This window comes from Boleophthalmus pectinirostris, unplaced genomic scaffold, assembly GCF_026225935.1.
Source record: "Boleophthalmus pectinirostris isolate CB_2022bp ecotype Guang Dong unplaced genomic scaffold, ASM2622593v1 HiC_scaffold_13, whole genome shotgun sequence".
NCBI classification, from domain to species: Eukaryota; Metazoa; Chordata; class Actinopteri; order Gobiiformes; family Gobiidae; genus Boleophthalmus; species Boleophthalmus pectinirostris.
The window spans coordinates 14,845,172-14,864,009 of NW_026571036.1; the positions used below are offsets into that span (position 1 = coordinate 14,845,172).

Sequence of the window (18,838 nt, forward strand, 5' to 3'; positions counted from 1 at the left end):
ATTTTTTGTCACATGAATTATAGTAACAAATCATCTTTCCAGTTGCTACTACCCAAGATGAATTTGCCAAAATCTTGCCATTTTGTTTTCCTTACAGGACACTCCCTTTTCTAATGTTCTTAATGTATGTTAAGATATGAGGCAGATACAAGAAGTTATGTATATATATTTTTTAGAAAGTTTTAATAAGAGTGAATCTGCTGGTGGCAGTAGGCGGCGTTTTAAAATATGTACACAACATTTTCAAATTACAGTCTAATCACAATACTAGCATACAAAGTCCACTATCAGTCTCACAGTGAAATTTGAGACAGAGATCAGTTCATAAGTTAAACATGCTTACACTTTTCTATAGATATACATTTAATTTTACAGTTCATTGTTAGTCAAAAACAGAAGTACTGTTGGGAACTAATGGGTATGTAGTCGAATTGTCCTGAGATACTGCCAAAAACAAAGATCATATTTTCTCCAATATAACCAAAGGCTGCATTTCCTGCAATTGTTTCAACATTAGCTCGGTCACACCTAAAAATGCTTTGTCCATAACTATTTTCACTTTGTCCAATGTTTTCATATTCTGTCGGTTGCTGAATTTTACATAGGTTTCTTTGGTGTTCAGTTGGGATAATCTGACCCATGGGCCAATCAGTGGTATTTCACATGAGAGGGAAGGCTGGGTCTTGTTTGACTGTTCCAAGAACTTTAAAAAAGACATTTCAAATCCCATTGGTTTGAAGGCAGCCAAAGACATTGACTGGTCAGACTCCTTCTCTGAGAGGATAACAGATGAATTAGAGCATTCATCCCTGCTCTCAGACACTTTAGGTGGTTGGGACATTTTTTTGCGTTTGACAATTTTTTCAACAATCCTTTTTGGCCTCCCACGCTTGCGTTTCATTACCACCGAGCCATCAGAACTGTCATCATTAGACAGTCCATCAAGTAGTGAAGCTGGGATTATTGGGCTAGTCCTTTTGCGCAGAAAGGGTTTGGAATCATCAAAATGCATCTCTTCTGTGCCATTGAGACTGGTTAGCTCAGGTTCAGAGTCAGAAGAAGGGTCTGACTTGGAATCATCACTTCTAACAGAACCATTTTTCTGTCTGGGAAACTTTTTGCAGAAAATGTAGTGACTTCTATGCTGTTCCAAAAATTTTTCACTAAGTCCATGAACAGTGTAATGTTTTAAGATGCTCTTCTCAGAATTCATAACTGACTCGCATCCTTTAATCATGCAAGGATACTGTAACGGATAGGATTTGGTGCACATTGCAGATGCTTCTACATTTGATTTTAAAACAGGTTTTTCATATTTAGTCCAATAGTTGTTTATTTTCCTTGTTCTTTTTGCATTACTGTCTTTCTGTTGACTTGTTTGATTACTCTCAATATTTTCTTTCCCATCACTTGTTTTATTAAGTTGATACTCTTTCTTTGAGTTTTGCTTAACAACATCCTCTGGTTTTGGCTGATTTTTTTGTTTAAGTTGGTAAAAATCGTTATGCTTTTTCATAAGATGCCTGAGCATATTGGACTTTGTGGCATAGGCACGATCACAGCCTTCAATTTCACACTTGTACATGTTTTCCGGTTTGGATAGCTTGATATCTTTGTGTAGTTCTTTAACATGTGCAATATATTTCCAGAAAGCAGTAAATGATACAGCGCATCCTTCATGGCCACAAGTAAATTTTCCAAGTCTAATTATTGACAATAGATCACCCACTTTATCAATGCTGAACTCATGTAGTCGAAGGTAGTGCTGCATGAGTTGAGGAACCTGCTGGAAAACTCGGGAACAGTCTTTAACTTGACATCGGAACTCTGAAATGGATGGCTCCTCTTCTTCCTCCTCCTGATCCATAACTCCGTCTGCCTCATTCTGATCTTGCTCTTTGTTGACCTCGAGGGCCGATAAAGCGGATTGGTGAATAGCTCGATAGTGGAGGATGAGATTGTGCTGGATGGCAAAAGCAGCCTCACAGTCTTGGTGAACACATCGATAGGGCTTATATGGGCTTAATGTATCGCTTGATGTGGATTTTTTATCAATTTTCTTAATCAAATCGTTACTCGGTTTCACTGTTGCTGGTCTATTTGATTGTTTGCCAGGTGTGAGCAGCCCTTTAGCCTGATATGGAACATCTCCTTGGGGTAGATGAGCAATAACTGATTGACAACCATTTGAAACTGGCCCATTGGTTGCAGTTCTCTGATGGCCATTGGTAGTGTGTTCTTCTGTGGGTGTTCGGACATGCTCTTCTTGTTTTACAGTCAGATTATGGAAGTTTGTCTTGGGTAAAGCCTGAATAACTGATGTGCATCCTGGATTACTTGGTTTCTGATGTACTAATTCTTGGTGCCCAACAGATGAAGGACGCTTTTTCTTTGCACCACCATTGTGCAAAGTAATCAAGCGGACCATTGCTGCCCTGTCCTGTTTACGCTTCATGTCTAACTGGTGGATTTCTTCAAATGACAGCTGGTGAGCAGATATGTAATGCGCTTTAAGATTTGGGTTGCGTGTAAATGTTTTATTACATCTCTGACACTGAAATGGAGCATATTGTCCATGCTGTTTTTTGACAGCATTAACTTGTTCAAATGTGTAGTTGTGGACTTTATAGAGGTGTCTCCAATACGCCTCACTTGAAAACGTATTGTACGCACAATTTTCAGCATCACAGACAAATAATTTGGGCACAGCTAAGGAATCATCTGGTGTTACTTCAGAGGATGTGCTTGAGCTGTTTAAACCTGTATTTAGAGTGACAGGCTCAGGGATTGGTTCAGGTGATTCCCTAATAAGGTTCATCTTTTCAAATGCAATCTTCAGTTCTGAAAAGCATTGTTGTTGACTGGGAGACAGCTGCTGGGGCTCAGTGTCGACATCTTGATTGAGATCTACACTTGTGGAGCTCTGCATGTCCCGCTTTGTGTTGGGTCTTAAGCATGTAAAGCTTTTGGTTTTTAAGAGTTCCTCTATTTCAGCTGGAGTGCCAGGGATGATGACAGTGCTTTCTTTGCTTGCAAAACAACCCTTAACATCCCAGTTCATTTGACAATCCTCATTTTTAGAGCTTGATTCAGAACCACAAGACATTGGGCTTTGAGCCCCAGAATTATGGCAAACATTAACCAAATTGTTTCTGCGTTGAAAATCGCCAGCCAAGATCTGCTCCCGTAATTTCTTTTTGATATCTTGCTCCATATTACATCTCTCAGGTTGCATTATATTGGTTGTAGCTGAACTCTTTGGATGCATGAGTTGCGGCACAACACCCAACACTGTTGCTTGATCTTTTGAATCAATTTCTTGTTGACTGCTGCTAGCCTTGACTGAGGGAAACTCTTTGCTGTTTTTGAGTGCTTGGGAAAGTAGTGGTGTTGGATATCTTCGACCTGGTGGCCTCGGTTGAGAATAATTAGGAATGTTAGATGAGCCAACATCTCGACCAACACCATCCATAGACTGTTTGACAGAGCCACTCTGAAAATTTGTGGCAGTAGAAACACAAGGTTTTTGGATTTGAGGTGTGTGTGATGGGATAAACGGGTCCACTATATTAGATGCTTTAACAATTTGTTTGAGAATGTCATTGCTTGTCTCCCCATTTAACCTTTCTTGGTATTTCTGAGAGGTGCTACCTTTTTGCTCTAACAAGCCATGTGATTTTGATATGTGGGGTCTGTTATTGAAGGTATCACATGGAATATTTGTATGGTTCTGCTGAATAACAGTTTGGTCAGAATTAAGGAGGTCAAGAAATGATGCTGGGAGATCAGCATTCAGTTCCATTTCATCATATGGTTTACATGCTAATCGCTTAGACAAATGGCCACCAAGAGATTTAGAACTATTGAATGCTCTATAACACCGTGAACAAAACCATTTCCCATCTCGTACAATTGCTGGCCATCTGACCTTGTTTCTTTTTCTAACTGTTTTGCGATTCTCTGAATTATTGTCTGGAGTATTTAGGTTTTCAGGAGGCTGACAAGAAGGATTTTGTACTGTATCATTTTTTGTTGTGTTTTCTGGTGAATCTTTTTGCATTGAGAAAGAACTGAAGTTACAGTTCTCCTCTCTTTTAATGTTAGTAGGTACAAGAGTTTTCATATTACTTTGCATGCTTGTTGTTGGAATAGGAGCCGTAATGTTTGACTCTATGGTGTTACAAGGCGGACATGTAGATGGGATAGTTACATTAGTGTTGCCCATGGCTGTGGGAAGTATTTGTGACGGTTTAACAGAAGCAATCTGTGTCTTTTGAATTTGAGGCAATATTTGATGGCCTGTTTGGGAAGGATTTGATTGGCCAAACAATGTCTGTGCAACATTAGTTGAAGGTGATTTGTAAAGAGGTAGAGAACCACAGTGTGTAATAGATGTGGGGTTAGGATTCATTGACGTTTTACTGAGGTCTGACCCCAGGAGACTGCCAGGAGGATCCTTAAGTGGAAATTGAGCAGTGGCAGCTACTACCTGACCTGGCCTGTTTGTGAGTATTTGGGGAGGGCTACCAGATTGAACATGCTTAATTTCAGAGGCAGGTGACCACAATGATATATTTTGTTCTTCAGTTTTTGTGTGAATTTTAGGTGGAAGAACAGTATTAGTAGATGTTGGTCTGTAAATATGTTGAGCACTACTTTGCATGTCTTTATGTGCTGTTGTTAGAGAATTCACCAAATTGCCATTTGGATTCATTGAAGTATTGCCATTTGGATTCATGGAAGTAGAACTGTGGTGGTCATTGGACGGCATGGACATATGACCAGATGGCAATAGCCTAGTTGGGTGTAATTGGTTGCTACTCAATTGTTGACTTTGAAGTTGAGCAGACCACACTGCCCGAGCATCTTGGGGTTTTATCTGATTAGGTGGCAGCTGAATATTTGACAATGAAATGGAATTTGTTACAGTAATAGTGGGGTGCGACTCTACAAGACCTTTAGATACCAGGGATGCATTGATAAACTCAGGTGGTCTGGGTACATTTAGTGTTGAAGTTCTAAGGTTTTGCACCTGCTCCTGTTGTGGGGCCTTTGGTAAGATTTTTTGCGTTTGGTGATGGACATTTGTTTTTAATTGAGCCACCACAATAGGATTTAATACATTTTCCATTAATTGAGGAGCAGTCTGGTTTACAGTCACAGGTTGGGGAAACCTAACCGCATTGTAATTTGCAACCATATTAGAATAAGGAGTAGGCTGAATGACCTGTGGTCTCTGAATTTCTATTTTTTGATTGTCTTGTGTTTTGACTGTAACAGGCTTTGGAGCCAGCGGTGAACCAGAAACGTATGTTACCCTAATTTCACTTCGTGGAATCCTACGTATTGCATACAATTCTGGATGGGTTGTTTTTATGTGTTTGCTAACACTTTTGTAACAACTATAGTTTCTTGTGCAATTTTCAAAGGGACAATGATATCGCTCTCTTAAAACAGTCTCAGTTTGAGCAGATTCTTTTTGATTTACAGATGGTGTGGCCACTGCTGGAGGAACAGCCTGCAACTTTGCCACTATAGGAGCAGGAATAGGTTGTGTTGGTGGTAATGCTGGCTTAGCTGCATTACTTACAGGCAGTTCATTGTGGTTTATAATCACACTATTTACATTACTGGAGAAAACTTGTAGTTGACTATGTAACACTGTTTTTTCACGCAGCATTTTATTTATAGTAGCCTCAAAGGGAGATACATGCTGCTTCTGATACTGGGGGGGAGGCTTTAAAAGATCAGGCGATTGGCTTTGAGATGCTTCTTTTGTACAGCATCCGTTTTCTGGCTGTGAAGGTATTTGCACATTTACAATCTGACTTGCCTCACTGACAAAACATTTCTCTTCGTTTTCAGTATTTATTTCATAACGATCCACAGTTTTGATTGGCGTTTGAGAAGCTTTCAGCAAATTTTCAAGGGTCTCTGGTTTGCCAACACTAACAGTTTCAGCCCTGCATTTTTCCGTTGCATTGTCTGCTTCTTTTAGTGGAGGTGGATCAGAAATACTCTGGGCCATATTAACTGAAGAACTAGTCTGGGGGGTTTGGAGATTTTCATCTGGAGCAGAAACTTCTTGCTCTTTTTTGACTGTGTGACTTTTGAAATGCAAATCCAGCTGCTGTTGTGTATGAAAAACCTTGCCACAGTCAACAAATTTACAAGTAAAAGTTTTGTAATGCTTTGCCTCATGGTCATAAAGTTTAAATGCTTCATTAAAAATCTTACCACAATTTGGAAACATGCATCTCGCTTTAAAAGACGTGTGTGTTTTTCGGTGTATGAGCAGTTCAGTATTTGATAGAAAGCTAGCTTTGCAGTTGAGCTGAATACATATGTATGGCTTTGCGCCACAGTGGACTTGTAAATGATCATTAAGATGGTTAACATTGACAAAGTGGCGACGGCAATACTGACACACAACTTTCTTACTTTGCATTTCAAGGTAAGAAATTGCCTCCTCATTCTCGTTGTGGGATCTTACATGAGAGAGGAGATTTCTGTAGAACTTGAAGGTCTTTTTGCATGTTCCAACGGGACACACATGTTCTTCACCACGCTCAACTGAAAGGCGAGCCTTAACGTTTTGAACACCTCCAGCAATTTGCCCCAGTTGACCACCACTTTTTGAAACCTCACTTTCAGTCCTGGCCATTATAGCAGCTATCACAGGGGCAGCAGTTTTAGGATTAGCCAGTTTCCTGTTGGTCTTCATTGCGGTTAGCCTATCCTTACATGATTGTTTAACATGTGAGGTGACGTGGGGAGTCAGGGTGTCTTTGGAGCTAAAAGACTGAGCACAAATGGGGCAGCTGTACTCGCCCCTGCTGAAGTGAGTTTGTGCATGACGGATAATTCTGTGACCTAAGAACTCCTTGTCACAGAGCACACAGTACTGCATGTAGACCTGCCAGTTTCGAAACCTGGCAGAAATAAATCCCTTTTCTCGCAGCTTCTTCTGTTCTCTGTTTTTCTGTTTTTTGTCCATTGTTTCTGTTAGTTCGTACGTGCCACTGACAATTCTATCAGCGCTTTCTAAAAATCCATCGTCAATGTACATGTCCTCCTCCTCCTCCGGATCATCTGTATCATTTAGTGAGTCAATGGAAGAAACTATGGAAGCCTCCGGTCCCATGCGAGCAAGGCAGTGGCGTTTCAATGTTTTCCAGTCCCAGAACTCTGGGTCAAAAGGCCACTGCGTTTTGAAGACCAGAAGTAACTCACAGCGCAGCGAATTGGGAACAGTCATTTTTTCTTCCTCAATTTTTTGATCTGGTTCGTTGTAAAGAGTCTCCACAGCGTAAAAAGAGTCCACTGTGGGATCCAGGAGGAACACTGTGAGCTGGCAGGCCCGCTTCACCTCAAGGTCGTTGGGAAGCAAACAGGCAATGGTTTTACACACCGTGGCTTTTGTGTTTCCATCCTCTGACGGCATCCGGAGAGCTCTTATGCACATTTCAATGCATACTGGTACACCACCCTCAGTGATCTGAAATTGAAAAGACACAATCTTAGTGAAACCTACATTGATACAGTTTAAATTTCAAAAGTCCTTGTGGAAGATTTAAACAGCAAAGTGTTACATTTTAAAAAGTACAACTCAATAACTGGAGAAAGACACATGTAACTAACCTCAGACTGGATAACTTTGATGAGGAACAAGATATGGTAGACAGTTTTTGAGAGTAAAGACATCTGACCGCATTTGTCTAGGAAAGCCTTCTCTGATGACTCAAGTCGCTTCAGAAGCTTGCTCCAAAATAATGTCAGCTCCCTGGAAAATATATGTTAAGTATTTAGGGGTTGTCAAAAAGGGACTGTATCAAAAATTATTAAATCACAAGACTATATAAATCTCACCAAGCACAGTAAGCATCTGCATGTAGGAGCTGTCGGGTCAAGAAGGCAGAACATAAAGTGAAGGCTGCTTTTTCATCGCCATCAGACTCCAGGTTACAGATCATCTCTAGTGCATCTCGGCAGTCCACCTTATTAAGCTAGGGAGAAAATACAATATTCATATAAACAAACAGGACAAACAATATATAAAGCCCATTTGACAAATAACACATAAAAATATAGCCTTGCCTCTTCCATAAGTTGATCTTGTTCTAAGGTAGTGCAGAGACAGACTAGATACATTTGCTTGAAGTTTGCCTTTCCATTACACGAGGCACTCTCGGAGCAGATCTTTGCAAGCTGTGCAGCTTTCTCCAGCTGCTGATCTTTAATCAGCTGTTTCACTCGTAATTCCAACAGGCCGGGCCCTTCCTCAACCAGCCAATTTTCAACTGAAAACACAAGGGATTGTCTTTAAGGATCATTAGTGCAACACCACAGTTTGGTTACAGGAGGATTTCTGTAAGGATTTTCACAGTGAGCACTCTTGAAGCTATAATGCTCAAGTGGAATTGCCAAAATGATGCTTGAATAAACGAATCAGAGAAAATTTATTAGAATAAGGGCCTAAATCATATTTTCACTCACTTTGCATGGTCCCTACTTCCTCTCCCGACAGAAGGCCTTGCAGTATAGGGTTGGTCCAAACCCCCATCTGCCTGCCCAGGGTCCACAGCATGGAGAGCTGGGTGATTCCATTCTCCTGGAGTTTGCCATGTGAGACCTAAGCACAAATAGAAAAGACATAAACATCTTCTTAATTACAAACAAAAAACTTTGCTACTGAGCATCAATTTGTATCCACATTTTGCTAACAAAAAGCATGACAGGTACGCAAAATGAATACAGATTAGCAGGGCTGTCATTTTAAATCAAACCTCCATAAAACTATGGACATGTATCCAGACAGAGACTTTACTTAGTTTAGTGCAGGGGTCTCCAACCGTACAATACATATTGCACTAAATAACTAAAATTTTATTACTTACCATTATAAATGCGTTATTTTGAATTTTGTGCTCTAATAAATGGATAATGATTTGAAGTTTTAGAGGCATCTAACTATACAACATCTAAGGCTTGACCTCTTGTATAGACTCAATTTCTTGTCACTGCTAAAATGAGCATCTCTGGCATTTTCATTTTGTAAAGGTACCTCACCAGGTGCAGAAGGCTGGAGATTCCTGGTTCAGTGGGATAGTACCTGAGGTAAATATGTATCATGGTTGTACACCAGTGATGCACCAGGCATCCAAAACACATTTAACACATATAATCCTCTTTTTCCACAATTTAACAGCCAACACAAATGTCCAAATGCATGTACAGTTGGGATCTATGAGGCAAAAGGAAGCAAAGCGCAATCTATGGGTTGATCTCTATTTTTAATGATTTTAACCTTTCTCTTCAATCCTTGTCATTAATGGTAAATTTAAATATATTGAGTGGTTAGTCAGTAGTAATTTGTCCAACTGTATTTGTAATTGTTATATTGTGTTTATGACGTCCCTCAAATATTAGGCTTACATTACTGGTAACAGCGAGGGGTAGTGCGTATGTTCATTACCTGGACACAAGACCTGATGTCATTCCATAGATCATCTGGAAGCTCCTTTAGTGACAGCAATAGTTCCACAAAACTCCTACAAGTTTGAAAGAGAATGAAATTGTAAGAAATATAAACAAAAAAAATCTCATTAAAGGTGTGTGAGAAAAAGTCTGAAACTTACAGTGCTAGCCTTTCTACCACGAGTTGCACATTGTCACACTCGACAGACAGGTAAGCCGATGTCTCAGCATAACTTTGCAGGGCAACCATGTACACTTGCACTACAGGCAAAGGCTCGTCTTCAATCTGCCAATGGCCTGCATACTCCAGCAGGGTCTACACAGAAGGTCACAAAAACATTGGGCTGTTGATTTCTCACAGTGAAACATGCATTGTATCAAGGTATCAAACCAGGAAATGAATTCATGTTTTACCCTGACCAAAAATAATAATAATTTAAAAAATTTAATACAGAACAACAAACAAAAAGCAGCCAATTTTCAAACCCAAATCTTAATTTATTCAACCATGTAGTCATTGTAAATTGTGCATAAAATCATTCTCTATTTGACAAAGGAATTGATGTTTTAGAGCAGGTTCAGGGCAAATATTGCATTCCATACAGCAGACAAAATTTTGATATCACACAGTTTTGTTTGAAAACACAAACAATCCAAAATAAGACTTATACTAATCATAATCACCAAATGAATTTCAAACCCCCTTAGTCTCAAATTCAATCACAACATTAGTCCCTAAAATGCCATATGGCTTACCTCCCTAAAATATGCATCTGCATAAATGTGGCTGTAGAAATCTCGAACCATAAAATTCATCGCATTTACCGAAGACGACTCAAACGTGCTACCAATCAGTAATCAAATAAAACTGATATGATTACAATAACTTATTAAAACTTACAATGACAATTATTATTTCAAGTGTAACTGCAGATAACATTTGTGTGTAAGAGCTGGCCATTAATTGGGTGTGCGCCAAACTGTGTCAAGATTGTGGGGCCCTCTCGTGCACGACTCTACCATAATGAACCCTGTAAATGCGTGCGTTCCATTTGGCACGTAGACATGCGTGAAAAGCAACGGGAAGCCTATGAAACATATAAAATGTTGTGAGCTACACAATGAAAATGAAGGTTTGCAGTTTAAATTTGGACTTCATTTAACCAGGGGTCCAACATCGCAGAGACAATGCACGGCCCCGACACAAGCAGAGACAATCAGTGAAACGATGGAGGCGTGAACGCGCACAGAACTAAACACCAAACACTGTGGGCTTTGGAGATAACGGGGTCTGCAGCCTGATGCTAACACACTGTAACGATCAAAGTGCACCCTCGAAAGCCGTGCACATTAAAACCACGATCATAACAATAACAAAGAAAACACATACAAAAACCTATTTCAAATACAATCAGTTCGGTAGCAAGAAGCTAATACATTTATTAGCCAATACAAGCTAAGCTAAACCATTGACTGTCAACAACTACGGAACTTATCAACGGTAACCATGTACAGAATTGGCAAAGAATACTTCTGTTTTACATTTTGTAGTGTAGAAAACCACGTTGCCCCATACACCGCCGTGCCCCCACATTCCCTACAAGCTCACTGGGAAGAGACGCGGAGGGAGGCTAGGTCCACTGGTCACTTACCCGACAGAAGTCTTGGCAATAACTGAATGAGGACTGGACCAGGGAGTGTTCGCTCTCTTTGACCGCGTTTTCCTGCAGCTCTTCTAAGCGTTGTTTTAGGTCTGTTATAATAACATTAACATCGTTTTCAGGACCACGGTCCTTCTCGGCCTCCTCGTCCGCCATCTTCACACCCAACTACAGCGCGTAGCTCTTTGCGCACAATGCGCAGCGCTCTCTGCGTAGTGACGTCAGTACTCACGGGGCCCAAACATCTCAGGGGCCCCTGCTGCGTGGCCCCCATGTATTACCATTGTGATGGATTCCGATAAAAGTTGGTCGAGCTGAATCCAAATATCACATTACACTGGGCATCTATGAGCCAGCAGTAACATACTTGGGTTACTCTATCGTCACTTTTCAGTAGGAGCCAATCGTCTATTCTTCGGGTGAGGAGGTAAATGCACTGGGCCTAAATCGAAAATTATTTTTTTTCTTAAGCACTTGTTTCTGAATCGTAGCCTTAAGACATAAAGATCTGCATACAAACCTAAAGAAATCCACTTGTGTAGCAAGTGCAAGTATTTCGCAACATAATGGCTACTCTACAGTTTGTAATTAAAATTCATTTTGAATGAGGGGCACTGGAGAGAGAGAGACTTTGGGTGGAATTTAGTGTGACTGTGAGAGACCTAGCGTTAGACAATAGGATTAATTACAAGTAATGGCAATTTGGGTCACTGTGAAGGCTTTCTAGAAAATATTGATATATTTTGTTAGTTTTACAGTTTTTTACTGTCAAAACTTTCACTTGTGGATTAATTCAGTGATTCCACGCTGTACAGTAGATGGCGGTATTGTTTCTCACAAGAGTGCCCTCTGCACTCCTTTTCCAGTGTCGTGTCTCCTCCACTCTGTTAAAATGACTGCAATGGGATACAGAGTTTTGAGCCACTGTAGAATGCACTACGCTTTCCTTTGGTTTCCAACTTGTCAGCTGGACATATGAACATTTCCAAAATGATAACTTAAAATCTACCTACTCATATCAGCCTATTCACTTGTTATGTTTTTATGATCTTCCATTTGTTTATTTTGTATGTTGACATCATAGATATCTTTGTGTGCCATAAAAGGCACTAACAAATAATTAATTAGCTTATTATTAATTGTTAACACATAGAAGTGTGACTTTGGTGGCATGATTTATTACATATTTTATTTTTAGTAGTAGTAGTAGCTTTTTATCAGATATATAATGTTTGAAGTAAAAAATAAAAATAAAAAATTCAAAGTACATAGCATAAGCAAAACTAGTGTTAAAAGTTTGTGTCATCAAGCCAGTGTATTATTTATTTATTCAATTTATTGTTTTCATCACCGGTGCAAGACCCAAAATAAAATATGGCCAATTGCCATACTTTCATTTGATTATTTAAGGGTAAATCAGTAATACACATACACATACATACAGTGCACAAGTAAAAGATACAATTCCAAAGCATTCTCCTGTTACCTGAATGAATTTTTTTTTTTTAAGTTAGTATAAGAAGGATGAGCTGGTTTTGTGGTGTGTTCCTACATAGGCTATAGATTGCATGTTAAATAGACAGGAAAGCTATATCATAGTTATTAGTGGTTTTATTAACAAAATAAATCCACCATACATTCTACATACATGCTCTGAAAAACAAAATAGGCTTTTTCTTTTTCAAATGAATGCAATATGATTCCATACTAAAACATTATTGAACTCAAAGACACATTTTCAGACCATTTTTCAAAAGTACAGCATATCATGGTTCATGATCATACTGATTTTTTTAATTAAGTTAACTTTATGTGATTCTTTGCCTTTGTGTCCTGGGTCTCCTGAGCTGCCCAGTTGGTCACTAAGAGGATTAACAGGGACAGTGGGGAAAGAGGTCTAACCTACTCCTTGGCCCAAAACTTATATAAAGTCTTCAAAAGTAACTCTCTTCCATTCCAGCACATCAGGTGTTTGGTAACATTAAACAGGACTATTCAATGTGTCCCATTTTTATATGTTGTCAATGTGAAGCTGCCAGGCTTTGATGGTCATGTTTGGTTCCCCCTGAATGGGTGGAAATAGTATGTCTATGCTCAGAGACTCGGAGACTGTGTGCGGCGGGAGGAGTCCATGGTTCTGGTTCCTGTCCGGCCTCTAGGTCCTTCGACCCATGGTTTGGGAATTACTGAAGCCCCACATGAACTCCAATGTGGGAGGGTTGTTTCATTTTGACAGAAGACAGAGCGGGCATCCTGGAAGGACACAGAGGGAATGATCTGTTCCACCAGGTTGTCTGTGGCTCGAGTAATTGTCTTTGGGGACGCAGGACGGGAAGTGCTGGATTGAAGCCTCACAGGTGGACTGGGGTATCTGTGACGCACTGGTGGGCATGATGGAGGTAACCGCACTCTGGATACTGGTGGTGCTATAACAGGCAGGCTAAAGGATGCATCACCCTCATGGGCATCAGAGCTGTCTCTCCTCAGAGTGGGCTGCAGGGGTCCTGCTGCACTCCGGATGTGAATGATAGCACGCGCCTTTTGGTACAAACTATTGTCAGGGTCCAGAGCTGCTTTCTGATGCTGTCCCTCTTCTTGGGAGGACACAATAGCATCTTGTCTAACCGGATCACCAGAACAGACATTGATCAATTTTGGCTTAATACTTGCTCTGTTTGGCAGAAGCTCTACTGAAGTCTTCAAACGATTGGGTAATCCTTGTTTTTTGTTTATTGCTGATAAACCACAATTGTGATATTCTTTTTCAATTCCTGTTATGCTTTCAGTTATTTGAAAGGAATTGTCCATCAATACCTCTGGTGGGGGTGGGGGCAGGATGTCCTCATCTGGATCCTCTCTGCTATCTGTCCGGACTTGAGCACCCTCTGCTGGAGTGTTGAACAGTGTCTTCCTGGTTGTCCTGATGTTAGTCGATGGATTACTGAAGGAGTTGATCAGCCTTCTCACAGAGGGGGGTTTAGGGCACTGCAATGCAAACACTGGATTTGTTTTACTTTTATTTGAGCCTGCTCCAGAGATTGAGTGCCTTCGTACCCCGGTCCTATCAAGATTGGTTTCTTGTCCAGCTAAAGGCTTTCTCGTGACTGAACTTTCACTCACAGTTTCTGTTTGTGGTCTATGTCTGTTAGTTTGCATCTTGTGCATGTTCAAAAATGCCTGGCTAGGATCTGGAGGGGATGAGTTGGACCTTTTTCGTACAGACACGTCATCATCTTCATCAGTGTCATCATCCTCTTCTTCCTCCTCATTATGCTCATTTGCAGAGTTATTGGGTAGAACAGCACGGACATTGGCTCCTGAAGTACTGCTCCCAGACCCAGCACTGTCCCTGTGTCTTCGCTGTCGGTCAGAGCCTGTCAGACTGTCATTCTCTCCCCCAATGCCACTATCCTCACTGTGCAGTGCGGAATCTTCAGGGTTACTCTTCCCCATTGCAGCTGCCTCAACTTGGGCCAGAACCAGGGCTATCCGTTGCTCAGCATTGTGCTTGGCTTTCATTTTTCTACCTAGCACTTTGGAGAGAGATGTGAAGTACTCAATAGTGTCCTCTAAAGTAGTGTCCCCCACAGTTTGGAATGACCCTCCCACATGCCTCATCTTCTCAGTGGAATGCCTGAGCAGTTGCTGGAGTAGGTCTGGAGATGGGTCAGACTGACAATCTTTATCGTTGCTTGATTTCAGTGCTGATATTACGGCTGGGCCCATCATGCCGGAGGGTAAAGCCATGTAGTCCCCATGTTCTTTTAGCATCAATTCACCCTCCTCCGCCATCTCCTCCAGAGCCTGGTTGATCTCTTCAAAACGCAGGACTAGAGCAGACATCATGGGCTGAAGGGAGAGCTGTGTCTGTGCCGCCTGGTCCAGCAGTTCTAATAAACTCTCAAATTTAGAGATGTTTGGATTGAGAAAGTTATAGGCCGCCTGGTGGGCTCTCACCATGTGTGGGGAGAAGTCCACTTTAGTGATGGAGGGCTTTCTGAGCTTTCCATTCAACCTTTGTTTTTTCTTGTTTCTGGGTCTATGTGTTCCCTTCACTTCTTCTGTTTCTTGGACTTCGGCGACTGTTTCAGGTACTATCACATCCATTTCATTTTCCTTAACATTGTTTTCGGAGTCCGTAACAATCTGGCAATCTTGGTCCGGTGCATATTCTTTGCTGGGGGGTAGAGGCACACTTGCCTCCACTTTTTCCTTTTCTGTTAGTTCAACACAGTGCAGTGGTGCTTCCTCCAGTGGGGCATTTTCCAGGGTAGATCCATTTTCAGGTTTAGAGAATAACTTTCCTTTGGATGGAGAGCAGCCCATTGTGGGAAGTTTTCTTAAAGAGTCCCACCAAACTAACAGTCCAGTTTGAGCGTCTGACAAACAGCTCCTGAAGAATAGTAAGACACCTGTAACCTGCTGAGGAGAGCTTAGTGAGGGAGGCTGGGATAAAGCGGATTGAGGGATTTGTTTCTCTGTAGCGCAGATGGCTAAGGTAGCTTCACACACACTTGAGGTCTATCAGGTTGGACCATAAGCCTGCCCGATAATCAGCTGCTGTTTTTAGATGCACTCCCTGCCACAGCTGAAGTCTCTGTCAATAATAAGGTGACCACAAACAGAAAACTAGAACAAAACAGGCCTCCAGCTGCCCAAATGTCCTCATTTTGTTTTAAATTATACATTAGTAAATAGCATATATAAATTTCAGTTAATACAGTAATAAAGGGCTCATGCAGCTCTTGCTGCCATAAAGAAACACCTTTCACTGATCTCTAGTTTTAAGTCCCAGTTTTTTGGGCAGTTCTACATTGGGCACTATTTTGTACAATCCCCTTTTCACACAGATAATTTTAAGGACTTTTCTGTATTAACATTTATATTTTAACTGAATTTTGTTCATAACTTTAACAGCTAACTGCACTGCATCATATGATAATGCCTGGTATTTGTACTTTGTGGCAATTAAGTTTCAAGACTTCACAGAGTAACCAAGACAAAAAACACACAGGGATTCCTACAGTAAATATGGCATAGCATTAGCCTATATTAACACTAGCGTGCTTTCCAGTTCTTCCTGCTGGACTCTTTTTCTGTCTCTGCTTTGAGTAAAAATAAAAAGGGGATACTTCCAGTCACAAATTCAAATAGTTTTCACATACAGTTTAAAAACAGGGACTCAGTTGAATGATTTTGTGATTACCATGTTGTTAATGAACAAAGCTGAAATCTACTCCTTCTCCCTGAAGATAGAATTGTTTAATTACTGTTAGTGGTATGCATACACAGAATACAGACATTTTATGCAGTTCATTCAAATAAAAAAAAAACATTTCTCAAGTCATGGTTCACTTGAAGACCTTGCATCAAAAAGACATTTTCAGGTATTTCAAGAAACCCTCTGGTTTGCACAGTACTCACACAATCCACTCTCACTCCATATAACTCATTCAGTTCAAAAAATAAAATAAAATTTAGAAGGCATTTAATTGGAAGGCATCCTGTCTTAGTATAAATAGTTTTTAGTGGTTTGTAAAGGTTTAGCTTTGAAATAAAATCTAAGAGGGTGTTGTGGTAGACAGAACATAAGGGTGTGTGTATCAGGCCTGAGTCTACAGGGGTGTAAAAGGGTGCATTGCACCACCTTGAAACCCTGATGCACCCTCAGTTAGTTTGGACTGCACCCGAGCCTGGCGTGTGTCTATGCCATATGACTCTGTATGTCAGTACGGTATAGTCACTGATTAAAACGTGTGGTCCTGATCGTGGAGGACCCAGCTCCCTGACTGGTCATTGTCATTTTCCAAGTTTTAAAGCACCTTTGACCAATGTGTAACATAGAAAGAAAATGAACAGTTAATCTACAGCTTATAACAGCTGTGTTAATGAAAAAAATACTTCTATGATATGACAACATTTATGTTACATTCATTGTCCTTGAGATTTACACAGTTTTTTTTTTTTTTTTCAATAACTGGCTTAAAGTCCTTTTACATTACTTTGTTGCCCAGGTTTGTACTGCAGCTACAGGGTTCTGTCATTACAACGGGGTGGACCACAGCCCAGTCCGGCCGGTTTGAGAGAGGAGGGGATGGGCAGCTGGAGCAGGCTGTCGGAGAAGGTGGTGGGGCTGAGCTGCTGGAGGACAGTCTGCATGGCACTGAGTAGAAGGGGGGCTGGCCTGAACCCTGCAAGGTACTCCACAGCGTCATGGCCCAGGGCCCCACTCCAGCGATGGGGCTCTGTGCGCAGTGCCTCCCGCAGGTGAAAGTGCACCTTGGGCATGAACATGAGGAGCGTGTCCAGACAGTGGCGCCGTCCTCTGCTGGCCTTCTCACAGTCTTTGAGCGGCTCCAGCAGGACGTCCAGAGCGGTCCAGCCCTGGGCATCAGGGACTGCTGGGGACACACCACTGCCCAGCAACAGCAGCACAGCTTCAGGACGGACCAGCTCACAGGCCAAGTGCAGGGGGGTCCGGCCATCGCCCTGCATGGTAACAAGTTATTAGCCCATAACAAGTATACGTTATACAGTCTATGTATTCAGGGAAGGATAATGGATACATTAAGACCTAATAAACACTGGTTTAATAAATTAAGTCTGTCAATAGGCCTATCATACAAATGTCGGTATGATTTATTTAGGCCTAGTGCTAGAGGCTACAATGTAGGCTAGAGTCTGCTCCTTATGTAGAACGGACCGTTTGTGTAAGTCTGTTCATAACATTCATTGTGATTACATTTAAGTTAGACTATTTAAATTAAAACAATAATTGGTTTGTTCGCACCTGTCGGACACAGCCCTCTCTGACAGCAGGGAGCCCGCTGGGGAGCCGGTGAGCAACTTGCAGGATGAGACCAAGGATGGAGTGCCTGTCATAACGGACGGCCAGAGACAGGTGCGGGGCTGGTGTCGGGCAACTGCAAAAGCGCTCTCCAGGATCCACCAGCGCCTCTTCGGGGAAGTGTGACAATAAATACTGGGCATAAGCCTGGTGGTCGTGTACAATGGCGTAAAGCAGCGCCTCCGACGGACTGTACGTTTTCTGAGAGTTGTCCTCGTCGTCGGGACACAGGGCCAACATGGTCCGCATGTCCTCCAGCATCCACACGGGCTTCAGATCCCGCACTGCACGGTAAAACAACAAGGACAAACAGCGGCGCTGTTCTAGGCACACGGCTGAAGACATGGCGTACACCCACGGCCAGTCACTACAATCTCTGTGGCTCCAGGAGTAGGACAGCGGGTCCCCACCACAACACCATGTCAGGCAATCCTCCTCTCAGCCTGTGTACAGTATCAGTCCGTCCGTTTGCGACCCACATTCCGATACTATACTGACAGCTGCCATCCGCAGGCCTGTAGCGCGCATGCGCGATGATTACGTTTTCGGCAAGCTTCCCAAATGCGGCAGTTTTAATGTAATAAAGAACAATCGCCACAAGGTGGCAGCACTTCTCCACAAGTTAGTGGAGAAGTGCTGCCGCTTCTCCACTAATTTATGCTTCTGGTTAGGCTGCTATAGCTATAGCTTGTAGCTTATAGAGTCAGTGGAGTAAACAAATTCTGCAACTACACGATCGGTAATTAGCCTTAACCTAATGGGTAGACTATATAGCCTATTTATCACCTTCATTGGCCCCTTTAATTTATTATAGACTGAAACAGAAACAGACCTGTTTGCACTGAACACATAG

At 41.6% G+C, this 18,838-nt stretch overlaps 2 protein-coding genes across 2 annotated transcripts; both read right to left on the minus strand.

The window, feature by feature from the left end:
• Window positions 1-166: 166 nt before the first annotated feature.
• znf292b (zinc finger protein 292b) lies at window positions 167-11,301 on the minus strand. The gene is made up of 8 exons (XM_055149371.1): window positions 11,130-11,301; window positions 9,639-9,793; window positions 9,476-9,551; window positions 8,497-8,632; window positions 8,098-8,300; window positions 7,870-8,006; window positions 7,642-7,783; window positions 167-7,498 (listed from the first exon to the last, which is right to left on the minus strand). The coding sequence occupies exons 1-8, from the start codon at window positions 11,292-11,294 to the stop codon at window positions 461-463; spliced, it is 8,052 nt and encodes a 2,683-aa protein (XP_055005346.1). The 5' UTR covers window positions 11,295-11,301; the 3' UTR covers window positions 167-460.
• Window positions 11,302-16,390: 5,089 nt separating this feature from the next.
• zgc:112001 (uncharacterized protein LOC550384 homolog) lies at window positions 16,391-18,484 on the minus strand. Its single transcript, XM_020919965.2, has 2 exons — window positions 17,929-18,484; window positions 16,391-17,627 (listed from the first exon to the last, which is right to left on the minus strand). The coding sequence occupies exons 1-2, from the start codon at window positions 18,328-18,330 to the stop codon at window positions 17,166-17,168; spliced, it is 864 nt and encodes a 287-aa protein (XP_020775624.1). The 5' UTR covers window positions 18,331-18,484; the 3' UTR covers window positions 16,391-17,165.
• Window positions 18,485-18,838: the final 354 nt, after the last annotated feature.